Raw genomic sequence first — 26005 nt, 5'->3', positions numbered from 1 at the left:
ATCCGTTTCCCACAGAAAAGAAAACACCGGGAGCCACAAAACTCTTCCCGTGCCTGACTATTTCTTGAGCGGCCACAAAACTAGTATATGTAGTTGAATTAAATGTTCTGTTTTCTTCTGAAACTTTTCTTTTCTTGGATTTATCCATGGCTGGCCTACCAGGGGGTTGAAAAGCTCAATAACCGGGCTTAGGGCCCGGTTATTTACGAGACCGCCTTCTGCCACAGATAAACCTCCCACCGGCCAATACGCTCTCACAGAGAGGGCCTCCTCAGGGTGCCGTCGGTCAGGCAATGTCGGCTGGCGGCCCCCAGGGGAAGAGCCTTCTCTGTGGGGGCACCCGCCCTCTGGAATGAGCTACCCCCAGGGATACGACTGATCCCGGACCTCCGTACTTTCCGCCGGGCTCTGAAGACTTTTTTATTTCAGCAAGCCGGGCTGGCTTAAAAATCTTTTAATTGCTGAATTTTATGGGCAAGGGGTTTTAAATTGGGGGAAGCCAGTATACATTTAATTTTATTTTTATAGTATTTTAATGTTTATATTGTATGTTTTTTTTAATTTTGGCTGTTTACCGTCCCGAGTCCTTCGGGAGAGGGGGTGGTATAAAAATTTAAAAAATAAATAAATAAAATAAATAAATAAATAAATGGCGTGCCGGCGGGTGTCGCACATTGGCAGTTGTGATGCATATTTTGAGTGGCAGGGAGCCGCAGCAGAGGGGTGAAAGAGCCACATACGGCTCCAGAGTCGCAGGTTGCCGACTGCTGTCCTAAACCATTTGTTTCGTGGCCGTTCAAAGTTACAACGGCTCTGAAAAAGAAGGAAATTACGACCGGTTTTTCACACTTAACATCCCCCCCCCATGATCACATGATCAAAATTCAGACGCTTGGCAACGGTTTCATATTTATGACCGTTGCAGTGTCCTGGGTGTGTGTGTGTGTGTGTGTCATGTGATCCCCTTTTGTGACTTTCTGACAAGCAAAGTCAATGGGGAAGCTGGATTCGCTTAACAACCGTGTGGCTAACTTAACAACGGTAGCGATTCGCTTAGAGCCGTGATGGCGAACCTATGGAACGCGTGCCACAGGTGGCACGTGGAGCCATATCTGTGGGCACGTGAGCGTTGCCCTAGCTCAGCTCCAGTGTGTATGCGTGCGTCGGCCAGCTCATTTTTGGGCCTTCTGGGCCCACCGGAAGTCAGGAAATGGGCCGTTTCTGGCCTCTGGAGGGCCTTTGTGGAGTGGGGGAGGCTGTTTTAGCCCTCCCCAGGCTCTAAGAAAGCCTCTGGAGCCTGGCGAGGGCAAAAAACAGGCCTATCGGGCAGGGGTGGGTTCCAAATTTTTTTACTACCGGTTCTGTGGGCGTGGCTTATTTTGTGGGTGTGGCTTGGAGGTCATGTGACTAGGTGGGCGTGTCTAGCTGGTCAGAGTCATTTCTGGAAGGTCCTCGCACTTACGACCAGTCCTCGCACTTACGACCCGACTCATTTGTTTGCTTTTAACACTGATCAGCTGTAGGGCGGCCCATTGAAGCCCCGCGGCAAGAGTTTAAACAGTTTTTTTTCCCTCTAGTCATCAGCTGGGACTCAGGAGGCAGCAATAGATTGGGGGTGGGACCAAATAAAAGGTAAGAATAATGTGGGGGGGGTGGGAGAGCAGGGGGGGGAGAACCGGTTCGGTGACATCATATCATCACCGCTACCGGTTCGGCCGAACCGGACCGAACCGGGAGGAACCCACCACTGCTACCGGGCCTACCAGTAACCTTTTTGTCATTGTGTGATAAAAGTGAGGAGAGCACGGGTGTGTGTGTGTGTGTGTCAGGCACACATGCATAGGGGGGCATTAAACTATGGATGCGGGCATGTGTGTGCGCGACCCCCCCCATGCTCCCGCCCACTTTTGGCACGCGACGCCAAAAAGGTTAGCCATCACTGGCTTAGACAATTAACATGGGACAAAACTCACTTATCTAATAGCTGTCTCGCTGGAAATTTTGGGCTCGGTTGTGGTCGTAAGTTGAGGAATATGAAGAACGGCTGCAGGAACTGGGCATGGCTAGTTTGATGAAAAGAAGGACCAGTGATGACATGATAGCAGTGTTTCAATATCTCAGGGGCTGCCCCAAAGAAGAGGGAGTCAAGCTCTTCTCCAAAGCACCTGAGGGCAGGAGAAGAAGCAATGGGTGGAAACTAATCAAGGAGAGAAGCAACGTAGAACTAAGGAGGAATTTCCTGACAGTGAGAACAATTAACCAGTGGAACAACTTGCCACCAGAAGTTGTGAATGCTCCAACACTGGAAGTTTTTAAGAAGAGGTTGGATAACCATTTGTCTGAAGTGGTGTAGGGTTTCCTGCCTAAGCAGGGGGTTGGACTAGAAGACCTCCAAGGTCCCTTCCAACTCTATTATTCTGTATCCTTCCCAAGATCAGAAGAAGAAACAGACAACAACTAAAGAAAGAATATGAATCATGGGGGGGCAGCTTTAGGTTGGTAGGGCAGCTGGAGACCCTCAAACCAGGGGTGAAATCCAGCAGGTTCTGGCAGGTTCTGGAGAACTGGCACCGGAAATTTTGAGTAGTTCAGAGAACCGGCAAATACCACCTCTGGCTGGTCCCAGAGTGGGGTGGGAATGGAGATTTTGCAGTATCCTTCCCCCGGAGTGGGGAGGGAAGGGAGATTTTTTTTTTTTTTTAATTTGATTTATATGCCGCCCTTCTCCGGAGACTCAGGGCGGCTTACAATGCACTAAGCAATGGCCTTCATCCTTTTGTATATTTATACAAAGTCAGCTTATTGCCCCCACAAACTGGGTCCTCATTTCACCTACCTTAGAAAGGATGGAAGGCTGAGTCAACCTTGAGCCTTGGAGAGATTCGAACCAGCAGTAAGTTGCAGGCAGCTGTGTTAATAACAGGGTGCTTTAAACCACTGTAGTACCAAGGCTCTTGCCTTGCAAAAAAGGATTTTGCAGTATCCTTCCCTTGGAGTGGGGAGGGAATGGAGATTTTGCAGTATCCTTCCCCTGGAGTGGGGTGGGAATGGGGATTTTGCAGTATCCTTCCCCCGGAGTGAGGTGGGAATGGGGATTTTGCAGTATCCTTCCCTTGGAGTGGGGAGGGAATGGGGATTTTGCAGTATCCTTCCCCCGGAGTGGGGTGGAAATGGAGATTTTGCAGTATCCTTCCCCTGGAGTGGGGAGGGAATGGGGATTTTGCAATATCCTTCCCTTGGAGTGGGGAGGGAATGGAGATTTTGCAATATCCTTCCCCTGGAGTGGGGAGGAAATGGGGATTTTGCAGTATCTCTCCCCTGGAGTGGGGTGGGAATGGGGATTTTGCAATATCCTTCCCTTGGAGTGGGGAGGGAATGGGGATTTTGCAGTATCCTTCCCCCGGAGTGGGGTGGAAATGGAGATTTTGCAGTATCCTTCCCCTGGAGTGGGGAGGGAATGGGGATTTTGCAGTATCCTTCCCCGGTAATGGGGAGGGAATGGGGATTTTGCAGTATCCTTCCCCCGGAGTGGGGTGGGAATGGGGATTTTGCAGTATCCTTCCCCTGGAGTGGGGTGGGAATGGGGATTTTGCAATATCCTTCCCTTGGAGTGAGATGGGAATGAAGATTTTGCAATATCCTTCCCCTGGAGTGGGGAGGAAATGGGGATTTTGCAGTATCTCTCCCCTGGAGTGGGGTGGGAATGGGGATTTTGCAATATCCTTCCCTTGGAGTGGGGAGGGAATGGAGATTTTGCAGTATCCTTCCCCTGCCATGCCCATCAGCCACACCACGCCCACCAAGCCACGTCCACAGAACCGGTAGTAAAAAAAAAATTTGGATTTCACCACTGCCTTAAACCAAACAGAACCATCTGATCCATTTTCACGGATGTGCTGTTTTCCTCCATGCTAGCAAAAGCCCATCGTCCGCTGGTCCCAAACTTCAAGGAGGACACTTCTCTGTTTGAAGTCCACCAAGCCAACACCTGAGCTGTTGGCTCAGGTCAACAGCTACTTCATATTTCACATCGGATTTGTTTAACCTAAAATTTCTAGGTCACGGTGCTCCTTTTCCGGAGTCATGCGTTTGTGCAAATCTTGCTGAGTTGGCTCTTTCTTCAAAGCCGAATTGTCTTCTCGCTTCGTTCCTCTAAAACAGTGTTTCTCAACCTTGGACTCGTTTGACAAACAAGTCCCTAACACAAAGAATGACACCAGACCCACACTCACGAGAGCCACACAGGATGCAACCACCACACATCCACGCAGAAAGCAGACTCAAACCCACACTAATGATGAGACATGACCCCGGACCAGAAGCCAAACCACAGTTGCATCATTAGCCACTTTAAACCCCCCCAATCTATACATGAAGCAGACTGACACCCACCATGAAGAGTTGGCACGGCCACGAACACGAAGCCAAACAACAGCAACACAGCTCACCAGCTCAAATCCCCCTGCTACTCAGACTAACCCGAGCACAACCAAGCCCCCACCTAAACAGAACACACACCCATCCAATCAGAGCACAGCCAATCCCCCATCCAATCAGAGCACAGCCAAACCCCCAACCAATCAGAACACACCTCCGCCCAATCAGAACACAGCCAAGCTCCCACCCAATCAGTTCACACCCCCACTGGCAGTTAAAAGGAAGAAACAGCTGCGATCACACACATTGCTCCTAGAAGCACGAAGCCGAGAACACCAGCCTGAAGATGACGAATGAGACTTCATCGAAACGTTGCCAAGGCGAAGGCGGTAGAATCATGTTTCTTCAACTGAGGAGGTCCACGGTCTCTCTGAGCTGGTTTTTTTTCTTGTGGACGTTTCGTTACCCCATTAGGTGACACCATCAGTGCCAGAAGGGAGTGAGATTTGCCCTGTGTTGATGTACTAGTGGCTTGCTTGCAGAGAGGAAACCCCCGCTCCCTTCTAGCACTGATGATGTTATCTAACTGGGTAATAAAACATCTGCAGGAAAACAACCAAGCTTATTAGAAAATTGGAGTTGCTCGGATACCAAATAAGGGAAATATTGCACAACAAAAGAGAAAGAAAGGAGAGAGGAGGAGAGGGAGAGAGGAGGAGAGGGAGAGAGAGAATGGAAGAAAGGGGAAGGAGAGGAAGAAAGGATAGGGGACAAGAGCAGGAGAGAAGGTGAGAAAGGAGGGAAAGAGGGGAGGAGTGGGGGGAGAGGAAGGGGAAGTAGGGGAGGAGAGGAGAGGAGGAGGAAGAAAATAGAAGAGGAGAGGAGGGAGGGAGGGAGGGGAAAGAAAGAAGGAGGAGAAGAAGGTTTGTTGTGAAAAGAGGGAAAAGAGAGTATAGAAGAGCAGCCCCGAATGTAAATAAAATGGTTTTATTTTTATGCTTTGTTAGAAAAGATATGTATATATATATATGATCAATTATGGATAAGAGAATGTACATTGACAATATGTGTATAAGAAATAAAAATAAAAAACTTTTTTCAAAAAAAAAAGAAAACAACCACGCTCAGAGAGCATCAAGGACCCCACAATTCTCCTCCTCCTCCTCCTCCTCCTCCTCCTCCTCCTCCTCCTCCTCCTCCTCCTCCTCCTCCTCCTCCTCCTCCTCCCTGCAAACCCCCACACCCTTCTAGCACTGATGATGTTACCTGGTTGGGTAATTAAATGTCTGCAGCAAAACAACTAAGCTCAGAGAACACCAAGGACCTCACAGTTCTCTTCCTCCTCCTCCTCCTCCTCCCTCCTCCTCCTCCTCCTCCTCCTCCTTACAAACCCCACTCCTTTCTAGCACCGATGGCGTAGCTTCCTCAACAAATGCCGCCCAACCTATTCTCCAAAGCCCCTGAGGGCAGGACAAGAAGCGACGGATGGAAACGAATCAAGGAGAGAAGCAACCTGGAACTAAGGAGAAATTTCCTCACAGTGGGAACAATTAGCCAATGGAACGACTTGCCACCAGAAGTTGTGGGTACTCCAACAGTGGAGGTTTTCAAGAAGAGATTGGGCCACCGTTTGTCTGACATGGTCTAGGGTCTCCTACTTGAAGGCTAAGATTCACTTAACAACTGTGGCGAAAAGGTCAAAAACTAAGGCGCCACTCATCTTAACCAGTGGTGAAATTCAAATTTTTTTACTACCAATTCTGTGGGCGTGGCTTGGTGGGCGTGGTGTGGCTTGGTGGGCGTGGCGTGGCTTGGTGGGCGTGGCAGAGGAAGGATACTGCAAAATCCCCATTCCCTCCCCACTCCAAGGGAAGGATACTGCAAAATCTCCATTCCCTCCCCACTTTGGGGAAAGGATATTGCAAAATCTCCATTCCTTCCTCACTCTTTTTCTCCCCTTTCTTTTAAATTTTAAATTTTAAATTGAAATTTTAATTTGTTTTAAATTTATTGGGATTTTAATTGTCGTGGGCCAATATTATTTAATATTATTTAATTTGGTTTTAAATTGTTTTTAACTTTTGTATTTCTGTATTTTATCTTGTGCCTGTTCACCGCCCTGAGTCCTTCGGGAGGTAGGGCGGTATACAAATTTAATAAAACTAAACTAAACTAAACTAAACTCTGGGGCCAGCCAGAGGTGGTATTTGCCGGTTCCTCCGAATTGCTCAAAATTTCCGCTACCGGTTTCTCCAGAACCTGTCAGAACCTGCTGGATTTCACGTCTGATCTTAACTGCTTAGCCACAGAAACTGTGGGCACAATTGTGGTTATAATTTGAGGATTCCCCGTGGGTAGTTTTGAACACATCGTTCTGAAGGGCCTATACCACTGGGTACTTCTGAATGCGCCGGAGTTCTCCATGCAGTTCTCCATGTGGTCCATCTCCTCATTTTACTTTCCCAGGCTGAGGGAAAACCATTTCCAAAGCTTTCTCTGCCTCCGTGGCGTCGTTCTGATTCTAAGTGAATTTATTCTACTTGCCCAAAGCATTAAGCTCTTACTAGATCCGTCCTTTGCCATGAACGATACACTTTCTTGACAGTCTCCCTAATGTTATTTGAAAACCCTGTCGCTATTGTTGAAATTTAATTTGACACTTGTTTATATTACCAGCGGAAAGACTGAAGAACAGTAATAACTTCTTTTGCTCTTAAAGACAAGCACACACAATATATATATCAGGTTTTGGGCAAGGAGGAGGGACAAGGGGAATGGTAGCAATTTAGATGGGTAAGCAGATAATGTTTGCTGGTTCAAAGAAAGCTGTAACCCTTCCTTGTTCAATAGAACCCCAGATGGGACTAGCATAATTCAAAAAGAAAGGGAAGGGAAGGGAAGGGAACGGAAGGGAAGGGAAGGGAAGGGAAGGGAAGGGAAGGGAAGGAAAGGAAAGGAAAGGAAAGGAAAGGAAAGGAAAGGAAAGGAAAGGAAAGGAAAGGAAAGGAGGAAAGGAAGGGAAGGGAAGGGAAGGGAGGGAAGGAAAGGAAAGGAAAGGAAAGGAAAGGAAAGGAAAGGAAAGGAAAGGAAAGGAAAGGAAAGGAAAGGAAAGGAAAGAAGGAAAGGAAGGAAAGGAAAGAAGGAAAGGGAAGGAAGGGAAAGGTGGAAGGGAAGGGAAGTAGGGAAGGGAAGGGGAAAGGAAAGGAGGAAGGGAAGGGAAGGAGAAAGGGAAGGGAAGGGAAGGAAAGGAGGGAAGGGAAGGGAAAGGAAGGGAAAGGAAATGGAAAGGAAGAAAGGGAAGGAAACGAAAGGGAAGGAAGGGAAGGATGAAGGGAAGGATGAAGGGAAGGGAAGGGAAGGGAAGGAAAGGAAAGGGAAGGAAAGGAAAGAAGGAAAGGGAAGGAAAGGAAAGAAGGAAAGGGAAGGAAGGGAAAGGAGGAAGGGAAGGGAAGGAGAAAAGGAAGGGAAGGGAAGGAAAGGAGGAAGGGGAAGGGAAAGGAAGGGAAAGAAATGGAAAGGAAGAAAGGGAAGGAAACGAAAGGAAAGGAAGGGAAGGGATGAAGGGAAGGGAAGGGAAGGGGAAGGAGGAAGGGAAGGGAAGGGAAGGAATGGAAAGGAAAGGAAAGGAAAGGAAAGGAAAGGAAAGGAAAGGAACGGAAAGGAAAAGGAAAGGAAAGGAAAGGAAAGAACAAAAAAACCCCTGAATTCTATGGTTAGGTTGTCTTCTTCTTCTCCTTCTCCTTCTCATCCTCCTCCTCCTAGACAACAACCAGGCTCAGAGAGCTTAAAGGATCCCACAGTCATTGACCTCCTCCTCCTCCTCCTCCTCCTCCTCCCCCACCTCCTCTCTCGCAGTTCAAGGGGATTCTGAGCAGCTCTTATGCCACATCACCCAAGAAATATGGGAACCCACCTCTCCAAGAAATCCAACAGAATTTCACCCAAGTTCTCGTCTCCTTGGAAGGAAATGCCAGAAGGAAATTCTTTTTCATCAGGCTGAACAAAACTTGGCAGAGGAAAAAAAAATAAACTACAGGAGTTTTTGCTGCAGGACCAATAGTGGGATAGATGGAAAAAAATTAGGCATGAAGCAGATTCCCAAACTCTGAAAAATGTGGGCAGACAATAAACAATGATGCAGCATAAATAAATTCACTGCTGCACTTTCATACTTCTTGCTGCCTAAATCTTCACTGTTCGATGCTTAAATTGAGGAATATTAATGCAGGGAAAAATGTAATCTTTTAGATGTCTGTAGAGATTCTCCATCATCTGGGTCACGGCTGTCCCAAAGGTGCTTTTTTTCAGGAGGCAACTGGACTTTCTGGTTTTTTCTTTTCTTTGAAGACGTTTCGCTTCTCATCCCCGAAGCTTCTTCAGCTCTGACTTTTGGTTTTCAAAAGAAAAAAAAAAACAGAAAGTCCAGTTGCCTCCTGAAAAAAGGATCTTTGGGACAACGGTGACCTGGATGACGGAGAATCTCTACATACGGTTAGCTATACAATTTGGGAGGAAGACCCTTGAATGATGTGGGAGTAGGAAATGGATTTCCAGAGGAAAAATTGCAGGCTACAGGAACCATTGGCACAGAGGTGGGTTCCAGCAAATTCTGACCAGTTCTGGTGAACCGGTTGTGGAAATTTTGAGTAGTTTGGAGAACTGGTAGCGGAAATTTTGAGTAGTTCGGAGAACCGGTTGTGGAAATTTTGAGTAGTTCGGAGAACCGGTTGTGGAAATTTTGAGTAGTTCGGAGAACCGGTAGCAGAAATTTTGAGTAGTTCGGAGAACCGGTTGTGGAAATTTTGAGTAGTTTGGAGAACTGGTAGCGGAAATTTTGAGTAGTTCGGAGAACCGGTAGCGGAAATTTTGAGTAGTTCGGAGAATCGGTAGCAGAAATTTTGAGTAGTTCGGAGAACTGGTAGCTGAAATTTTGAGTAGTTCGGAGAAACGGTAGTGGAAATTTTGAGTAGTTCGGAGAACCGGTAGCGGAAATTTTGAGTAGTTCGGAGAACCGGTAGCGGAAATTTTGAGTAGTTCGGAGAAACGGTAGTGGAAATTTTGAGTAGTTCGGAGAACCGGTAGCGGAAATTTTGAGTAGTTCGGAGAACCGGTAGCTGAAATTTTGAGTAGTTCGGAGAATCGGTAGCGGAAATTTTGAGTAGTTTGGAGAACTGGTAGCGGAAATTTTGAGTAGTTCGGAGAATCGGTAGCGGAAATTTTGAGTAGTTCGGAGAACTGGTAGCGGAAATTTTGAGTAGTTCGGAGAACCAGTAGTGGAAATTTTGAGTAGTTCAGAGAACCGGTAGCGGAAATTTTGAGTAGTTCGGAGAACCGGTAGCGGAAATTTTGAGTAGTTCGGAGAACTGGTAGCGGAAGTTTTGAGTAGTTCGGAGAACCGGTAGCGGAAATTTTGACTAGTTCGGAGAACCAGTAAATACCCCCTCTGACTGGGCCCATCCCCATCTAGTCTATGCCTCCCGAGACCCAGCTGATCAGGAGGAAATGGGGATTTTGCAGTATCCTTCCCCTGCCATGCCCACCAAGCCATGCCATGCCCACCAAGCAACACCCAGAGAACCGGTAGTAAAAAAAAAATTTGAAACCCACCACTGCATTTGCACTACTCAGGTGACCCTGAGGACACAGATAAACCTCCAAGTGTTTCAAAGACCCTCTAAATCTAAAAGGATGCAAATGACCAGCTGTCTGCAAGGAGTATCAATCCTTCCATTCCATTAGATAGATAGAGATTTTAATTTAATTTAATATTTAAATTTATATACCGCCCTTCTCCCGAAGGACTCAGGGCGGTGAACAGCCATAGGTAAAAAAGATAGAATACAAAATTTAAAAACAATTAAAAAATATATTAAACAATTTGGCCCGACAGCTAAAATCCCCCATTTAAAATTCAAATTAAAATTACACCATTGGAGAGTTAGGCCAGCCCGGCTTGATGAAATAAAAAAGTTTTGATGATTGATAGAGATAGAGATAGAGAAGATGGATGGATGGATGATTAGAGAGAGAGAGAGAGAGAGAGAGAGAGAGAGAGAGAGAGAGATAAATTGATGATATATAGAGAGACAGAGATATATAGATAAATATAAGAGAGGGATAGATAGATAGATAGAGAGACAGATAGAGAGACAGACAGACAAATAGATCAAATAGATAGATAAATATAGATAGATAGATAGATAGAGATAAATGAGAGAGAGAGAGGGATGGATAGATAGATAGATAGATAGATAGATAGATAGATGATGAGAGATAGACAGACAGACAGATAAATAGATTGAATAGATAGATAAATATAAGAGAGAGATGGATGGATAGATAGAGAGACAGATAGAGAGACAGACAGACAAATAGATCAAATAGATAGATAAATATAGATAGATAGATAGACAGAGATTTAGAGATAAATGAGAGAGAGAGAGGGATGGATGGATAGATAGATAGATAGATAGATAGATAGATAGATAGATAGATGATGAGAGATAGACAGACAGACAGATAAATAGATCGAATAGATAGATAAATATAGATAGATAGACAGAGATTTAGAGATAAATGAGAGAGAGAGAGGGATAGATAGATAGATAGATAGATAGATAGATAGATAGATAGATAGATGATGAGAGATAGACAGACAGACAGACAGATAAATAGATTGAATAGATAAAGATAGATAGATTTAGAGATAAATGAGAGAGAGAGAGGGATAGATAGATAGATAGATAGATAGATAGATAGATAGATAGATAGATGATGAGAGATAGACAGACAGACAGACAGACAGATAAATAGATTGAATAGATAAAGATAGATAGATAGATAGATAGATAGATAGATAGATAGATAGATAGATAGATAGGATAAACAGAGACAGAGATATAAATTTTATACATAGAGAGAGAGAAAGAAAGAGACAGAGAAAGAAGCAGAGAGAGAGAGAGAGAGAGAGAACATATTTTTACATCGTTAAATTTCATTTTGTTAGATAGGGATCAGGATAGATAGAAAGGCAGGAATTTCATCTTGTTAGAAGCAGGACCAGGGGTGGAAAAATAATCTCCTCCTAGTCAGAGGAGAGTCATCTTCGCAGGCTGCCAATCATCCATTTGTCCTCCCCAGAGAAGGGAAGCCCTCTCTGTAATACAGTTGGAAAAGAAAATGGAAAAGTTGGCAAGAACTGAGAGCAACTCTGGCCCTCTGGGAGCATGTTTGAGAAACGTTCAGATTTCCTCCGTCCACTCGGAGACGGGAGACGGCTGCCTAATGGTTGCCTTTCACAGAGAGGTCAACCGTTCCAAGTTTGCCTCATCCGAAGTAACTTCAGGATTATTCCCAGTCGTAAAAGGACCCTCAAATCAACCCGGTCGAGCTTGTAGTAGAGCCTCTATCTTAGCTATGTGGAACTGACACATGTTCTTCCCATCACATCCGTGGGCTCAGTTCCATCTGGCCGGCTTGGAGGTCGACGGAGGTCCTTAATGGATGGATTTTATGGCAGAAGTAAAGTGGGTTTTAATAGCCTCGGTTAAAGTCCTGGATTAGAGGAGGTTTCGATCCGAGGGCTTTTTATCAATTTAGGAAACCTTTTGCACTTCCTTCTCGGAGGATTTGGAATCCGGAACCCAAGCAGCCTTCCAACTATGTGACCCACCATCCTCTCTGTTGTGGTCCGCCAGCAGCCTGCGGAGCTGGCTGGCTGGACAGTGAAGAGGCTGGGGAGGAACATGGGCCAGTCCTGGAGTCTGGGGAGGCCTGGATGAGGGCTCTGCGTCGGAGGCAGAGATGGGGCCAGGGCCATCTGAGAGTGATGCACGGACTCTGGAGCCCCCAAAGTCGGACAGCAGAGAGGCAAAGGAACAGGAGGAGCCTGTTCCTAGTGCACGCATGCGCAGAGCTGCCAGAAGGCAAGAGCAGCTAAAGCAAAAGGGACGACTCGGGAGTAAGGCTCGGAGATGATTGGCTCCTCCCATAAGGTTTAAAAGAGAAAGAGAGGCACTTGGGGCCTTTTGCAGGAAAGCAACGTTGCTAACTCTGTTTCCAGTCGGCATCTCTTGTTTGTTTCTGAACTTTGTGGGGCTTTGCCAAGTAAGGCCTTTGGCAGGGTGTCAAAGAAGATAAAGGTTGGTGATTATCCTGAAGGACTTCTTCTGAAGGACTTGTTTCGTAACTAATTGGGACTCAGCTGGGAATGAACGTAATTCTCAGCTGTTACAATAAAATAGGTCTTTTGGGGACTAATTGTGTATTATAATTACTCAATAAGCCTTAGTCACAAGTCTCCCCCCTAAAGCCTTCCAACTTTTTTTTTTAATTGGCAAACAAGAAGGAAAAACTTCCCAGAGGTTACTAAACAATACGGTAACTGCAATATAAATCTATTAGGTAGATATCTAATATATATATATATATATATCTTGGGCACTATCTAACAAAATGAAATTCAATGGTGATAAAAGTAAGGTTCTACATTTAGGCAAGAAGAACCAAATGCACAGGTACAGTGTATGTGCTACCTCGCTCAATAGTAGTAACTATTTTAGTAACTAGCAGTAACAGAGTTTTCCTTCTGGAGGTTGTGTTTGCAGCTGGCTTGGCTCACCGGGTGGTCTCCTTTCCTTTTTTTTTTTTAGAGCTTTGTTCAAGACTCCTTCGGCTTTGGCCTTGAACCAGAGCCAGCACTGCAAGCAGCTGGAAGGCCTGGTCGTTTCACAAGTACAACTTTGTCGTAGCAACCTGGAGCTGATGCAGACGATTATCCAGGCTGCCCGTGAGGTCATCAAGACGTGCCGGAAAGCCTTTTCCGACATGCGGTGGAATTGCTCGTCCATTGAGCGAGCTCCGAATTACTTGCTGGATTTGGAGAGAGGTAAAGGGAAAAAGGAAGGGGTGTCGGGGGGGGGGAATGTCTTCCTAAAATTTTTCCCGACTTCCTCGATTAAGTACCGCTCACCCCTGACTCTTTACAGGTAGTAAAAGGCAGTGTGGTGGTAGACCGGTGCCTGCAAAAACAAATGAGTAGACCAGTACAGCTCTGCAAGCAGTTAAAAGCCTGGTAGACCAGTACCTTTGCTAAATCCTAAAGAATTGTCACATGACCATCAAGCCACACCCACAAAATAAGCCACACCCACAGAACCGGTAGTAAAAAAAAATTAGGTCAACAGCATGGGTCCCCAACCCTTAGAATGCGCGACCTGTTTGAAACCGGGCTGTGGGGACATATGGGCAAGCGTGTGCATGCGCGAAGCCCCACTTGCGTGAGTGGAGGGCGCTTGCATGCACTCACACATGAAATGCCAAGCACGGGAAGTTCCATTCGGGCGAATGGAGCTTCATGCGCGAGCACAAGTGCAAGCACCCTCGGCACGCACGCAAAGCTCCATTCATGCAAGTGGAGCAGTGGTGGGTTTCAACATTTTTTACTACCGGTTCTGTGGATGTGGCTTGGTGGGCGTGGCAGGGAAAGGATACTGTAAAATCTCCATTCCCTCCCCACTCCAGGGGAAGGTTACTGCAAAATTCCCATTTCCTGCCGATCAGCTGGGACTCAGAAGGCAGAGAATAGATGGGGGCAGGGCCAATCAGAGGTGGTATTTACCGGTTCTCCGAACTACTCAAAATTTCCGCTACCGGTTCTCCAGAACTGGTTAGAACCTGCTGAAACCCACCTCTGGAGTGGAGGGCCCGTATGCCTGCTGCTTGCACGAATGGAGATGCACGTGGGTGCCAGTGCCTGCCACTCACTCACTCACTCTCTCTCTCTCTCTCTCTCTCTCTCTCTCTCTCTCTCTCTCTCTCACACACACACACACACACACACACACACACACACACACACACACCAATGCTAGGCCAGGCCCAGTTGTCAAGTTGTAACGTTTGGGGACCGCTGTTTTACAGAACGATGTGTGACGCTGTCGGTCTCTTTTCCAGGTACCAGGGAGTCTGCTTTTGTATACGCTCTCTCCGCCGCAGCCATCAGCCACACCATCGCCCGAGCCTGCACTACCGGGGACCTCCCTGGCTGCTCCTGTGGTCCCATCCCAGGTGAGACACCTGGACCTGGGTATCGCTGGGGAGGATGTGCTGACAACCTCAACTATGGTCTTGTCATGGGGTCCAAATTTTCAGATGCTCCCATGAAGATGAAAAAATCAGGATCACAAGCCAATAAGCTGATGCATCTACACAACAGTGAAGTAGGGAGACAGGTAACCAAGAGGTTTGTTGTCATTGTGCAATCATCAAATTGGGGGTTGGACCCATGAATAGTTTCGTGTAGCGGTTAAGCTGCCAGCTTAGAAACCAGCTGGGAAGGTTTACATATAGCAATCGCGCAACCCTGGGGACGCTGCAACCATCATAAGTACATGCCAGTTGCCAAGCCCGCGAATTTTGATCAGGCGACTCTGGGGGAGGGGGGTGTTTGCTGTAAGGGTTGTAAGTGGGAGGACTCATTTTGGTTGCTCGGTTTTTTTGGTGCCTTAGAGCAGGGGTGTGAAACTCAAGGCCTGCGGGCCAAATCCGGCACAAACGGTGCTTAGATTTTGCCCACGGGGCCACCTTGGAAATAGCAAAGACTGGCCCATGGTGCCTCTACCAATCAAAACGGAGCTCAGGAGGGCCGCGTACTGCTCTGTTTTCATTGGCAGAGAGCTACAGGAGGATTCCCCCAGCCCCGTCCGGGCCACCACAGGTGCCCCTTGACATGAGTGATGTCGAGCTGGCTGTTGTGACGTAGGCTTCCTGAGTCCTTAAAACACACGAATAGTCCCAAAAACCTCTTTTATTGCAACAGCTGTGAATTACGTTCATTCACAGCTGAGTCCCAATTAATTGCAAAAAGTCCTTTGGGAGAAGTCCTTCGGGATAATCACCAACCTTTATCTCCCTTGACACGCTGCCAAAAATCTACTTGGCAAAGCCCCACGGAGTCCAGAATCAAACAGAGATGCCGACTGGGGACAGAATTAACAATGTTGCTTTCCTGCAATGGGCCCACGTGCCTTTGCTCCTCTTTTAAGCCTTATGGGAGGGGCCAATCATCTCCAGGCCTTACTCCTGAGTTGTCCCTTTTGTTTTAACTGTTCTTGCCTTTTGGCAGCTCTGCACGTGCGTGCACTAGGAACAGGCTCCTCCTGTTCCTCTGTCTCTCTGATGTCCAACTCTGGAGGCTCCAGAGTCCGCGCATCACTCCCAGATGGCCCTATCTCTGCCTCCGATGCAGAGCCCTCGTCCGAGCCTTCCCCAGACTCCAGGACTGGCCCATGTTCCTCTCCAACCTCCTCACTGTCCAACTCCGCTGCCAGCTTCGCAGGCTGCTGGCGGACCACAACACTGGACATGCCCACCCTGGCCACAACCTCCCCAGGTCAAACACAACCGTGATGTGGCCCTCAATGAAATCGAGTTTGACGCCCCTGCCTTAGAGTCCGAAGGGCACTTCTTTCAGTGCCATTCTAACTTTTGGTGGTCATTAAACGGTCGTAAATGGAGATCCACAGGTAACAGGACAAACTTATCCCTGGGGAAGAAATTGAATCCATCGCTTGTGTAAATTTCCTTGCTTGCTCCAGAGGCCTTGTTTGCAAGTCTCTAACACAGAGGTGGCCGAAGGGTTTGGTCCAAGAGATCATCAGTGGTGTGATCAAATCTTGCATGCGGGCAGTGTGTATAAAAACAGGCAGATCACACCACGCTAGATCAGATCACACCTGACTTTTGGACCAAACCCTGAGATCCTACAATGTATGTAGAGAAGAGCAAGAAAGATGACAAAGATTCTGGAGGATAAATCATGTGGCAGATATCTGAGGGAGCTAAGGGTAGATATGGCTAGCCTTTGAAGAGAAGGATCAAGAGGACATGATAACAGTCTTCCACTATCTGAAGGACTTTCACAGAGAAGAGGGGGTCAACCTATTCTCCAAAGCACCTGAAGGCAGGGCAGGGAGTAATGGGTGGAAACGAATCAAGAGAAGCAGCCTAGGACTAAGGAGAAAGTTCCTGACAGTGAGAAAAGTTAGTCAATAGAATGACTTACCTCAGGTGCACCATCACTGGAAGTCTTCATGAAGTTGAATAGCCATTTGTCGGGAAGTTTAACGAAAAGAAGGACTAGGGGTGACATGATAGCTGCATTCCAATATTTGAGGGGCTCCAAAGAAGAGGGGGGTCGAGCTATTCTCCAAAGCACTAGAAGGCAGGACAAGAAATAATGGATGGAAACTAAGCAAGGAGAGAAGCAATTTAGAACTAAGGAGGAATTCCCTGACAGCCAGAACAATTAATCAGTGGAACGACTTGCCACCAGAAGTTGTGAGTGCTCCATCACTGAGAAACAGAATGAATAAGAGAGTTGGAAGGAACCTTGGAGGTCTTCTAGTCCAGCCCCCTGCTCAGGCAGGAAACCCTACGCCATTTCAGACAAATGGTTGTCCAATCTCTTCTTAAAAACTTCCAGTGTTGGAGCATTCACAACTTCTGCAGGCAAGTTGTTCCACAGATTGAATAACATTTGACTGGGTTGCTCTAAGGCTCTATGGTCTATGCCCATGATGGCGAACCTATGGCACGCGTGCCCGAATTGGCACGTGGAGCCATGTCGCCTGGCACACACAGCGTCGCCCGTTCCTTTTCCGGGTTTCTGGCGCGCATGTGCGCGCAACGATCAGCTGGCCTTTTTGCATGCGGCAGTGCCGGAAACTAGAAACTAGTCGTCCATTTTCCTGAGTGAGCATGTACGCTGGCCAGCTGATCGTTGCATATGCATGCAAGCCAGAAACCCGGAAGAGAAACTGGCTGAAACCGGAAGTTCAGTAGCTGAAACCAGAAGTTCATTTTTGGGCGCACGCATGCGCCCTAGGCAGCTCCTCTTCCGGCAGAGGTGCGTTTCAGCTGGTTCTGACCAGTTCTGGAGAACCGGTAGCAGAAATTTTGAGTTGTTCGGAGAACCTGTAGTAAAAATTCTGACTGGCCCCGCCCTCATCTATTCTCTGCCTCCCGAGTCCCAGCTGATCGGGAGGAAATGGAGATTTTGCAGTAACCTTCCCCTGGAGTGGGGAGGGAATTGAGATTTTACAGTATCCTTCCCCTGCCACGCCCACCAAGCCATGCCACGTCCACCAGACCACACCCCCAGAATCGGTAGTACAATTTTTTGAAATCGACCACTATCTTCTGGGTTGCGGCCCAGACGTGTATGTGCAAACTACACATGCATGCACGCTTCCTTTTCGGCACTCAGTGCCGAAAAGGTTCGCCATTACTGGTCTATGCCTTGAGTAGGGGGGTTGAATGAGAAGACCTCCAAGGTTCCTTCTAGCTCTAGGATTCTATTCACCCTGAGGACAGATAGTTATGCACCATTCAGGGTTCCCGGGCAGGCATGTCACCAAGCAAATTGGATGTTGGCAGAAAGAGGGACTGTTCTTTCAACGTTCTTGTATTGCTGTTTTTTCCAACAGTCCCTGAAAGCCTCTTTGGAGATGAAATGCAAGTGTCACGGAGTTTCCGGCTCCTGTTCCATCAAGACCTGTTGGAAGGGCCTTCAAGATTTGAAGGACATCGCCCTGGATTTAAAAAACAGATACCTTTCGGCCACCAAGGTTGTCCATCGTCCCATGGGCACTCGCAAGCATCTGGTGCCCAAGGAACTTGATATCCGTCCAGTGAAGGAATCCGAGCTGGTATACCTGCAAAGTTCTCCGGATTTTTGCATGAAGAATGAGAAAGTGGGCTCCTACGGGACGCAGGACAGGTAAGGAGTGTCCAGGTGTGGGCATGGATGGCTCTCCTGAATTTTGGACCCCTTTGGGGATGGCTGCTTTTGACAGCTGAGGAAAAATGTATTTTCTTTGGAGCCCAGTTTAAGGGTGCAGGTAGTTCTTGAGTTACGACCATAATTGAGCCCAGAATTATATAGTTGTACCCAGGGGTGAAATGCTACCAGTTTGGGCCGGTTTGCCCGAACCGGTAGTAATAATTGCTACCGTATGCCCGAACTGGTAGTAAAAAAATGTTTTAAAAAGTACAACAATCAGCTGTGCCGCGCAATCGTTGGAACTTTTAAAAAACTTTTTTAAAGCATTTTTTTACTACCTGTTTGCCCAAACCGTAGTAAAAAAATGCTTTAAAAAGTAAAAAATAAAAAAGTTCCAAAGATCAGCTGTGTGACAATCAGCTGTGCCAGGAAATGACTTTACTTTTTTTTTATTTAGCATTTTTTTAGTACCAATCAGCTGTGAGAAAATCAGCTGTGCCTGATTGTCCTGCTTGTTGCAGGGGCAAATTTTGTGTGAAGTCCAGCTGCTTTTGCCTTGTGTGTGAGTCAGTTGTGCAGCTTTTGTGTTATTTTTGTGTAAAGTGTAATAGTTTGTTTTTGAGCTCTCTGTGAGGTTTCCTGCTTGTTGCAGGGGCCATTTTGTGTCAAGTCCAGCTGCTTTTGCCTTGTGTGTGAGTCAGTTGTGCAGCTTTTGTGTTATTTTTGTGTAAAGTGTAATAGTTTGTTTTTGAGCTCTCTGTGAGGTTTCCTGCTTGTTGCAGGGGCCATTTTGTGTCAAGTCCAGGTGCTTTTGCATTGTGTGTGAGTCAGTTGTGCAGCCACGCCCACCCGGTCACATGACCACCAAGCCACGCCCACCAAACCACACCCACAGAAAGGGTAGGGAAATTTTTTTGAATTTCACCACTGCTTGTACGGTTGTGTTGATCATAAACAAGTTGTCACAGAAGTGGCCTCATTTTACATCATTTTTGAAAAGTGATGTTCAGTGCTATAAAATAAATAAATAAATAAATAGATAGATAAGATTGCATGAAGCTTAGGAAGGATCACTCCTGGAACTTTTGCAGCTGCGCAACGATGCGAGGCTAATTCCCCACTTAACTCCTCCTCCCTGCCTGGCTGGATGTTTCCCAACAAGTTTATTTTATTTATTTTTATTTATTTTTTATTTTATTTCCAAATTCTATACCGCCCTTCTTCCTGAGGACTCAGGGCGGTGTACAGCCAGAATTAAAAACATGCAATACAAATATTAAAAAAACAATTAAAATATATATAAATTTGGCCCCAAAATTAAAAATCAAGTACCATTCCATCATCCCCAACACTGAAAGGCATTGATGGGAGCTGATTATCCAACACAACCAGTTAAATATGAGCCAGCTGTGTGCGGTGGCAGCCAGCTGTGTGCGGACAGCAGACTAATAGCCTGTTATTAACATTCAGCTGCCTGCAATTACTGCAGGTTCGAATCTCGCCAGGCTCAAGGTCGACTCAGCCTTCCATCCTTTCTAAGGTAGGTAAATTGAGGACCCTGTTTGTGGGGGCAATAAGCTGACTTTGTATAAACATACAAAAGAATGAAGGCTATTGCTTAACGCATTGTAAGTCGCCCTGAGTCTCCGGAGAAGGGCAGCATATAAATCAAATTAAAATAAAATAAAATAAAATAAATAAAAAGCCACTGCAATCCTAAATTGCATTAACAGAGGGATTAACAATCAAGATCAAGAGAGGTACTAATACCGCTCTATAAAGCCTTAGTAAGGCTACACCTAGAGTACTGCATCCAGTTTTGGTCACCATATTATAAAAAAGGATGTTGAGACTCTAGAAAGAGTGCAGAGAAGAGCAACCAGGATGATGAGGGGACTGGAGGCTAAAACATACGATGAATGGTTGCAGGAACTGGGCATGGCTAGTCTAGTGAAGAGAAGGACCAGGGGAGACATGAGAGCATCTTCCAATATTTGAGGGGCTGCCACAGAGAGGAGGAAGGGGGTCAAGCTATTCTCCAAAGCCCCCGAAGGCCAGACAAGGAATAACGGATGGAAGCTGATCAAGGAGAGATTCAACCTAGAAATAAGGAGAAATTTTCAGACAGCGAGAACCATCAACCGACGGAACAGAAGTTGCCTTCAGAAGTTGTGGGAGCTTCATCCCTGGAAGCTTTCAAGAAGAGACTGGACTGCCATCTGTCAGAAATGGTGTACGATCTCCTGCTTGGGTGGGGGGTTGGACTAGATGACCTCCAAGGTCCCTTCCAACTCTGATAAATCTGTAAACATCTGGAGGGCAGCTGCCCGAGGCTGATGCTTAGGTAGAATGATGTCCTAATGTACGGTTCTCCAACCATCCTGCAAGTTGTCTTAATATTTTGCTTTTCGCCCGGAAGATTTTTCGTTTTAGATAAACGCTCCTTGTCTTTGGCCAAACAAAAGTCTTAGAATTGGAGCAGCCCCGCGGCGAATAGGCAGGGGTCCAGCTGGCCTGGAAAGAGTCCAACAGAACCGTTTACATCTGAGGCACTTTGGATTCAGACTATCTGAGATCTTTCAATGCACGTTTATTTGTTTTGAAAATATACAGTCCCCGGGTGAAATTTCCTTCTGGGGAAATTTCAGCTTTGCAGAGTTGTCGGCTGGGATCTCAGCTTCCCTCAGTTAGGCTGATGTGTTGGCACAGCTGGAGGTTGCACCAAGCAAGTCCCCTACCAGCCCTTCGAGGTAGGCTAGCTAGGCCAAGAAACGTTAGCTAAGCCTTTTTTTAGTAAATCCCAATACAGGTAATCCTCGAGTTACGGCCACAATTGAGCTCCAAAATTTCCGTTGCTCGGCGGGACGGTTGCGAAGTGAGTTTTGCCCCATGTTACGACCGTTTCTTGCCACCGTTGTGAAGTGAATCACGGCGGTTGTTAAGTGAGCTACACGGTTGTTAAATGAATCCGGCTTCCCCATCGGTTTTGCTTGTCAGAAGGTCGCAAAAAGGGGATCCCCTGACCCCGGGACACTGCGACCGTCATAAATACGAGTCCATTTGGTTTTAATTGGGTTATTTTTAATATCTTGGGCCGAAATTATTTAATTTTTTTTAAACTGTTTTTAAATTTTATATGCAATGTTTTATCCTGGCTGTACACCGCCCTGAGTCCCGCAGGAGAAGGGCGGTATAGAAATAAAATAATAATAATAATAATAATAATAATAATAATAATAATAATAATAAATTATAATAATAATAATTGCCAAGCACCTGAATTTTGATCATGTGACTATGGGGATGTTGCAATGGTCGTAAGTGTGAAAAATGGTCGTAGGTCACTTTTTTTCAGTGCTGTTGTAACTTCAGTCACTATAAACAAATGGTTGTAAATCGGGGACTTCCTGTACACAGCAGTTGGGCTGGTGGAGGGGGTGTCCTTCAGAGAGGGAGGACTTGGTAATCCTCGTCTTCCAGATGTTTGGGCTAACATCTGGAAGCTCATAAGCACTGGACTCCATAGTCAACAAAAGAGATATAGGGAAGGATCTATAGCAGGGTTAACAAACTGGATTTCTTCGCGAGGCGGATCGGCATTGTAGTTCTCCTCCGCGGGCTGGCAGAGGGGGAGAGCAGGGGGGGAGATGGGACGGACACCTCCTGCAGCACCCCGTCGGCCAAAATGGGGTGCGGGAGGGTGCACATGGCCCCCTCTGCCCCGTTTTCGGCCTCCAGCAGCACTCTGCCGGCCAAAAATGGGCCGCGCAGAGGCCCCTGCACAGCCCATTTCAGCCAGCAAAGTGCTGCAGGAGGCCGGGGAGGCCGAAAACGGGCCGCCAGGGCCCCACATGCAGCCCATTTTGGCCAGCAGAGGCATCGGGGGCTAGTCCTTTGATATTTCCAGGCCGGCCCTGCAGGCCGGATTTAAGCCCCCTAAAGGTTGGATCAGGCCGGCAGGCCTTGACCCCTGATCTTTGGGAACTAATCCATCCCTATGTCTCCTTCCTTCCTTCCCCCTCCCTCCCTCCCTCCCTTCCTCCTTCCCTTCATTCCTCTCTCTCTTCCTTCCTTCCATCCATCCTTATGTCTCCTTCCTTCCTTCCTTCCTCCTTTCTATTTCCCTCTCCTTCCTTCCTTCCTCTCTCCTCCCTCCCTCCTTTCCATTTCCCTCCCCTTCCTTCCTTCTTTCCTTCCTTCCTTCTCCCTCCCTCCCCCCTCTCTCCCTCCCTTCCATCCATCCTTATGTCTCCTTCCTCCCTCCCTCCCTCCCTCCTTTCCATTTCCCTCCCCTTCCTTCCTTCTTTCCTTCCTTCCTTCTCCCTCCCTCCTTTCCATTTCCCTCCCCTTCCTTCCTTCTTTCCTTCCTTCCTTCTCCCTCCCTCCCCCCTCTCTCCCTCCCTTCCATCCATCCTTATGTCTCCTTCCTCCCTCCCTCCCTCCCTCCTTTCCATTTCCCTCCCCTTCCTTCCTTCTTTCCTTCCTTCCTTCTCCCTCCCTCCTTTCCATTTCCCTCCCCTCCCTTCCTTCTTTCCTTCCTTCCTTCTCCCTCCCTCCCTCCCTCCCTCCCTTCCATCCTTATGTCTCCTTCCTCCCTCCCTCCCTCCCTCCTTTCCATTTCCCTCTCCTTCCTTCCTTCTTTCCTTCCTTCCTTCTCCCTCCCTCCCTTCCATCCTTATGTCTCCTTCCTTCCTCTCTCCCTCCTTCCTTCCTTCCTTCCTTCCTTCCTTCCTTCCTTCCTTCCTTCCTTCCTTCCTTCCTTCCTTCCTCTCTATTCCTCCCTCCGTCCTCCTGGCAGCTGAAGAAACTGAAGGCTTTTCCTCTTTTGAAGCTTTCTGCAAAGAGGGCCTGGGGGAGCCCTCAAGGCGGGGTGTCCGAGCAAGGACGCTGCCAGAACATGCCCCCCCCTCCCTCTCCAACCCACCTTTGTCTTCCTGTTTCCATCTGCTGAGTTCCCTTCAATATTTCAGTGGGGCAGTTAATGGATTTATGGCTGGAATACAGACATAGCGGAATATTGCAATGAGCTGGGATTGATTAATCACACCTGTCAAGGTATTTCCAGGTTTTATTCCCGCAATTTGCTCTTATAAATTGCTTGCATTTGTCTCGTCCTTATGAATCGTGTAGAGATAGTCCTCGACTTAAACAACCATTCGCTTAGTGACCGTTCAAAGATACAACGGCCCTGGAAAAAAAGTGACTTACGACCATTTTTCACATGTGATCAAAAATTTTAAGGGACTTATTAAATTAATAACACGGTTGCGGGGAAATGAACAGTTAGTCAAAAGAAGCAAAAACAGTTGTGTTTTATTTCCCACCAGTGACAAAAACACAGGTCAGGAGAACCTTCAAAGTAAATTGAGGGCATTTAAAAAGATTGCTGAGAAATTTAAAGGTCAAAAAAAGCAGATAGGAATCGTGATAAGGCAGTGATAAGGGAAGGAAAGATTTGGCTCTGTTTTCCTTTTTCTTTTTCCTTATGTTATACAGGTAGTCCTCGACATACGACCGCCACTGCATCCAAAATTTCTGTTGCTAAAGCTGTTCAATTGATTAAATTATTAGATTTGTTAAAAGTTGTTAAATGAGTAACATGGTTGTTTCGGTGAATCCAGTTTCCAAATTGACTTTTGTGAAAACATCAAAATTTGCAGAAATGGCAAAACTGACCTGTCAGAGAAAAACAACCATATTTATGAGGATTTGTTGAAAGACTGAAAACCATATATGGACTTTTGCTGAAAGAAGTAAAAAAATAAATTGGAGATTTATGGCTTGAAGATGAAGAAAGATGGAGATTAAGCGAGGGGCTGAAGGAATTTGCAAAACGTTTAGGAAGGAGTTGCAATACAAATCTGTTGAAAAGAAAATCCAAAGTCACTTATACATTTCTTAACTTCAGTTTTCTTTTCCTTTTCTCGCACTGTTCTTTTTTTCTTTTTCTTTCGATTCCCCTTTTTGTTATATGAACATTCCTCTTAAATACAGGTAGCCCTCGACTTATGACCATAATTGAGCCCAAAATTTCTGCTGCTAAGCAAGATAGCTGTTAAGTAAGCTTTGCCCCATTTTACGACCTTTCCTGCCGCAGTTGTTAAGTGAATCATTGCGGTTGTTAAGTTAGGAACCCAGTGGTTAAGTGAATCCGGCTTCCCAATCAACTTGGCTTGCCGGAAAGGTTGCAAAAACGGATCACATGACCCCGGGATCAGTGGTGGGTTGCTGGCGAACCCGTAGCGGCGGCCGGAGACATGAACTGGTAGCGACGGGATTTGAAACCCACTACTCCCCGGGACACTGCAACTGTCATAAATATGAGTCAGTTACCAAGTGACTGGATTTTGATCACATGACCACAGGGATACTGCAATGGTCGTAAGTGTGAAAAACGGTCACAAGTCACTTTTTTCAGTGCGGGGAGACTCATGCACACACACAGGGGGTGGGGCGTTAGCGTTGCATTTGGGGGTGGCACTTTTGGCACACAGCTCCAAAAAGGTTAACTATCACTGGTATAGGGTTTCATGCCTGAGCAACAGATTGGACTAGTGTTGTGGCTCCGTTACCTGAGCCTGTGTCATCGGCAGGAGAGGACTCCAAGAGTAAAGGAGAGGAGTTGGCAAGGCCTCCCTCTCCAGGACCCTCCTCTCTGGCAATGCCTTTGGTATCCACCGAAGGGCAAGAGATAGGGCCGGGGTCAAGCACGTCCACGCAGCCACAGGTGGACAGTGATGAGGGTAATGAGTCTTGGCTGGATCCACGCCAGCGTCGCAGAGATAAGCGCGCGCAACAGAAGAAAAGGCGTGCCCGAGATTAGGCTGAGTCACTGGACCACACCCCACAGGGTATAAAAGGGAGCGTGGTGGCCAGTCAAACCTTGTGACGAACAAAGCTGAAAGCTTCCACGCCATTCCGCATTTGCCGGACTTTTGCTATAGACTTTGTTGGATTATCTCTGGACTTGATTGACTCTGTAATTATTGAGCTGTTTCTTTTGATGTACCAGAAGCGGGGAGAAGTTATCTCTCCTCTTCGTAAGTCATAAACTCTTGGCAGGCAGCCACTAGGTTGTTGCCAAGTTCCGTTATCATAAGGAAAAGGATTTTGCCGGCTGGTTTAGTCTTTGAACGTCTGTTGGTGTGTGTGCGTGTGGGACGGGGACAGAACAACTAGGTGGCTCAGTGGCTGAGCTTGTCGATCAGAAAGGTTGGCAGTTCGGCGGTTCGAATCCCTAGTACAGGTCTCCTGCGTGAGCAGGGTATTGGGCTAGATGACCTCCAAGGTCCCTTCCAACTCTGTAACTGCTACTGATCAAAGAGAGAAGCAACCTGGAATTAAGGAGAAACTTCCTAAGAGTGAGGACAATTAACCAATGAGCTGAGTAGTAGTTAGAGTGCTGTACTGCAGCTACTTCAGCTGACTGCTAGTTCAGCAGATCAGCGGATCAAATCTCACCGGCTCAAGGTTGACTCAGCCTTCCATCCTTCCGAGGTGGGTAAAATGAGGACCCAGATTGTTGGGGGGCAATACGCTATTTAGTATACTGTCTTTGGTGTAAGCCGCCCCAGAGTCCTCGGAGAGTGGGCGGCATAGAAATATGAATAATAAAAAATAATAAATAAAATTTAAAAAACCAGTGGAACAGCTTGCCACCAGAAATCGTGGTGCTCCATCACTGGAGGTTTTTAAGAAGAGCCTGGACAGCCACTTGTCTGAAATGGTATAAGGTCTCTTACTTGAGCAGGGGGTTGGGCTAGATGACCTCCATGGTCCCTTCCAATTCTTTTATTCTATGTTCTTAGAAGGATGATTGAGAGGATTCTGGGATTATTATTATAG

General features: G+C 46.8%; 1 protein-coding gene across 1 annotated transcript in view; it reads left to right on the top strand.

Moving 5' to 3' along the window:
• The window catches only part of WNT11 (Wnt family member 11), a 530657-nt gene that overhangs the window by 494863 nt on the left and 9789 nt on the right, over positions 1-26005 (top strand). The window contains exons 3-5 of the mRNA XM_070942997.1: positions 13029-13264; positions 14332-14609; positions 17865-18157. Of these exons, the coding sequence (XP_070799098.1) occupies positions 13029-13264; positions 14332-14609; positions 17865-18157 (807 nt within the window). The remainder of the gene's footprint in view (positions 1-13028; positions 13265-14331; positions 14610-17864; positions 18158-26005) is intronic.

This window comes from Pituophis catenifer, unplaced genomic scaffold (genome assembly GCF_029215685.1).
Source record: "Pituophis catenifer annectens isolate HBS135680 unplaced genomic scaffold, rPitCat1.0.hap2 SCAF_4, whole genome shotgun sequence".
Lineage (NCBI taxonomy): Eukaryota > Metazoa > Chordata > Lepidosauria > Squamata > Colubridae > Pituophis > Pituophis catenifer.
This window is presented reverse-complemented; position numbering and strand designations above follow the sequence as displayed.